The sequence below is a fragment of the Charadrius vociferus genome, unplaced genomic scaffold (genome assembly GCF_000708025.1).
Source record: "Charadrius vociferus isolate BGI_N301 unplaced genomic scaffold, ASM70802v2 scaffold384, whole genome shotgun sequence".
NCBI lineage: Eukaryota > Metazoa > Chordata > Aves > Charadriiformes > Charadriidae > Charadrius > Charadrius vociferus.
In genome coordinates, this window is record NW_009648234.1 from 397,514 (window position 1) to 400,435 (window position 2,922).

The window sequence follows — 2,922 nt, forward strand, 5'->3', positions numbered from 1 at the left end:
CGAATGCTTCAGGGGGGCGCAGGCGGCTGAGGAGGGGCAGAGAGGGGCGACCGCTGCCGCCGGGGCTGGCCCAGCCCTTTCTGCCCCACAAAAGAACCTGCGAAATTTTACAGCTGCAAATCAACCCCAGAGCGGCGCTGTTAAGCACGCTGATTACACGCTTTTAAAATCTTGGGCTTTTTTTGGCTTTTTTTTTTTTTTAGTTTTGGTGTTTGTTTTTTTTTTTTACCATTAGTGATGAGGGATGCTTGCCCGGCAACTAGGAGATGCTGAGCATCACTGCGAATGGGGTCTCCCTCCCCTAATTAACGCTAGAAAGGGTGACGCGGGATTAAAAACCCAGTAATAAAAGGAAGAGAAAAGGATGCTTTCTGCTTAAAAAAGCCGTTACCACCAGGAGGGACTCCAGCCGTTCAAGTAGTAGAGGCACGGCAGGTACTGCCAGCCGCCCCGCAGCGCGAGCAGCGATGCCGCGGGGAGCTCGGCCGCTTTCTGCCCGGCCAGATGCGTGTCCAGTCTGCTGATTTCGGAGGCGACCTGTTTCCTCTTGGTTTTGTACCTCCTGTTCTGGAACCAGATTTTCACCTGGGTCTCGGTGAGCTGCAGGTTTTTGGCCAGGTGGGCTCGCTCGGGGGCCGACAGGTATTTTTGGTGGCTGAATTTCCGCTCCAGTTCGATGACTTGAGTGTGGGAAAATGCTGCCCGGGAGCGCTTCGCCTGCTTGGGGGGACGCTGGGCGATGGGCAGGGGGGGCAGGGGGGGCTCACACTCCGACAGGTAGGTCTCCGCCGTGGCATCTGCGGGAGGAAAGAGCTGAGGCTTACCCCCTTGGAAATTGCCCGAATCGCTTGCTTTTTCCCTTCCAGAGAGCAAAATATTCATATTACCACAGAAATATTTTCATTTAATGGGCTGAACAGCATCTTGAAGTCATATAAGGGAGTTTTATCTTCCTAAATCACACTTTCTTAACTCAAATAAGCGTGCATTCAATGGGAACATACATTCAAGGGACTAAAATAATACAGAAAGGGATGTTTTGCAATGCTGCTGGAGGTCTGCCTAAAACCTCAAGGTACTGTTGTTAGGTACATTATGGCATCAACGGCTCTTGAGATTTTTGTTGCAGGACTCATACTATCAGGCCCTTCTTTGAAACACCCTCTCTGCTGCGCCTATGGGAAAATCTTAATCCCCAATGAAAACAAATTTTTCTCCTCAAGCTGCAGAGGGTAACTCAGCAGTGGGAAATCAGTGCAGCGTAAAGCGGTTAAATAAATTCCTCCCTTTTCTCTTCCGTGACCCCAAGGCAACGGCCAGAAATTTGGGAGCAGATTTTTTAAACCTTCAGGCCTGGCTTTACAGATATAACTGCAGACCCGGTCTCAGCTCACGGCTCCAAAGCAGCACCTCGAGGGTTTGCCTCCGACTTATTTCTCGTGGCACCCATCGGTCACCTGAGCCGCAACCCAGAGAGGTACTGAACTCCCTGGGAAGCGTCAACTATAATGATTAAAACTCCTTAAGTCAATTTATTTATGCAGTTAGTTCCTTTTTGTGTATGACCCGGCTTGGGATGGAAAGAAGCCAATTTTTTTTTTCCCTGTATTCTTAGTATATTTTCTTAAGATGCGGACACAACACTCAAGATAGAGACAACGGGCTTAATTCCCGGCTTGTGTAAATCACGGGTGTCCCACTGAAATCTCTGGAGCTGCGCTGATGTACACGAGCCGCTTTCTGGGAGATTTCGTATGGCTTTTAATGATTTTCATAATAATCAGCCTGGTGCCTCTTTCTGAACTTGCTTTTATGTAGAAAATTCTTTTAATAGAATCAAAACGTAAAGCCAAAATTCCCCTGGCAAAGGCTCTCTTAGCACGCAAGAGCCGGTTGCTAGAGAGTTCAAGATTGCTTTTTTGGCTACTGTGGCTTCTTACCCAGGCAAGGAAAGGCTGAGTGCCCTCCCGCAGCCCCGGCCGTGCTCCTGCCGCTGCAAGGCGAGAGCCGTCGGTCAAAAACATTTGCTTTTGAGGGTGATTTTCCTTATGCTGCTTCTGCGGTCAAAATGTATCGCCTGCAATGGATTTTGGCAATCGTGCGCTAGGACGGGATGCTGCGGCCGGAGGAGCGGCATCGTTATTAATAAACCGGGCGATGTGCAGCGGCAGGAGCAGGAGCACATGGGGGAATAGGGGCTGAGCCGGCGGGAAAGCTGAGCGCTGCTGCAAATAGCCCAAATTCAACGCGGGGACTTTCATAACATCCTCAGACCGGAGGCACCGAGGAACTGGGCTGCAGTGGCACCGCCGCGCTGAGGGCTGTGTGGAGGATGGGCACAAACTGCCTCTCTGATCCACCCGCCCTTTGCTGGGGACCTCCTGTGTTAAAAGGGAAATTTATTTCCCAACATAGCGCAGAAATGCGTCAACTGGGAATATTTTTTTTTTTCTTTTAAAAAATGGTATTTTAGGCAGATTCAGTCTGAGTTATTCGAAGCGCCCGGCAGAAGGTTTGCACGCAGGCGTGATTTCTTTTACTTTCCCACTGCCGGAGCGCAGATACTCTCTGGTATTTAGAGTGTGTGTTATTGGGCTCTGGGGTGCTCGAGGCAGCCGGGACTGGGTCCTGCCCCTCGGTTGAGCCAAGCGTAGACATTGCTGGTCCATCCCCTGACCAGGACCTTCCACCCCCTTACCTGCGTCCGCCTCGTGGGGTGTCCCTCGGGCTTGTGCTGAGGATGCTCCTGGGGGACGAGGGGTCCCGGGGGGGTGCCCAGGGGCAGCCCCCTCGGCCAAGCTGCCCTCGCCGCCCACCGCCGTGGCCGTCCCCGGTTCCCCATCCTCTGGGCTGCCAAACCCTCCGCTCTTTACCCTCTCCGGCCGCGCTCCCCGCTCTGCCCCATCCCAGAGGATGTCTTGG

At 52.3% G+C, this 2,922-nt stretch overlaps 1 protein-coding gene across 1 annotated transcript; it reads right to left on the reverse strand.

Annotated features, from left to right (window-relative positions):
• Positions 1–387: 387 nt before the first annotated feature.
• Positions 388–1,450, reverse strand: NKX3-1 (NK3 homeobox 1). Its single transcript, XM_009884149.1, has 2 exons — positions 1,411–1,450; positions 388–797 (listed from the first exon to the last, which is right to left on the reverse strand). The coding sequence occupies exons 1-2, from the start codon at positions 1,448–1,450 to the stop codon at positions 388–390; spliced, it is 450 nt and encodes a 149-aa protein (XP_009882451.1).
• Between the last annotated feature and the right edge of the window lie 1,472 nt (positions 1,451–2,922).

Coding starts and splice junctions, on each gene's coding strand:
- NKX3-1 (XM_009884149.1), bottom strand. CDS start 1,450: ATGGGTGCCACGAGAAATAAGTCGGAGGCAAACCCTCGAG. Junction 798..1,410: donor GTCGGAGGCAAACCCTCGAG/GTGCTGCTTTGG, acceptor TTCCTCCCGCAG/ATGCCACGGCGGAGACCTAC.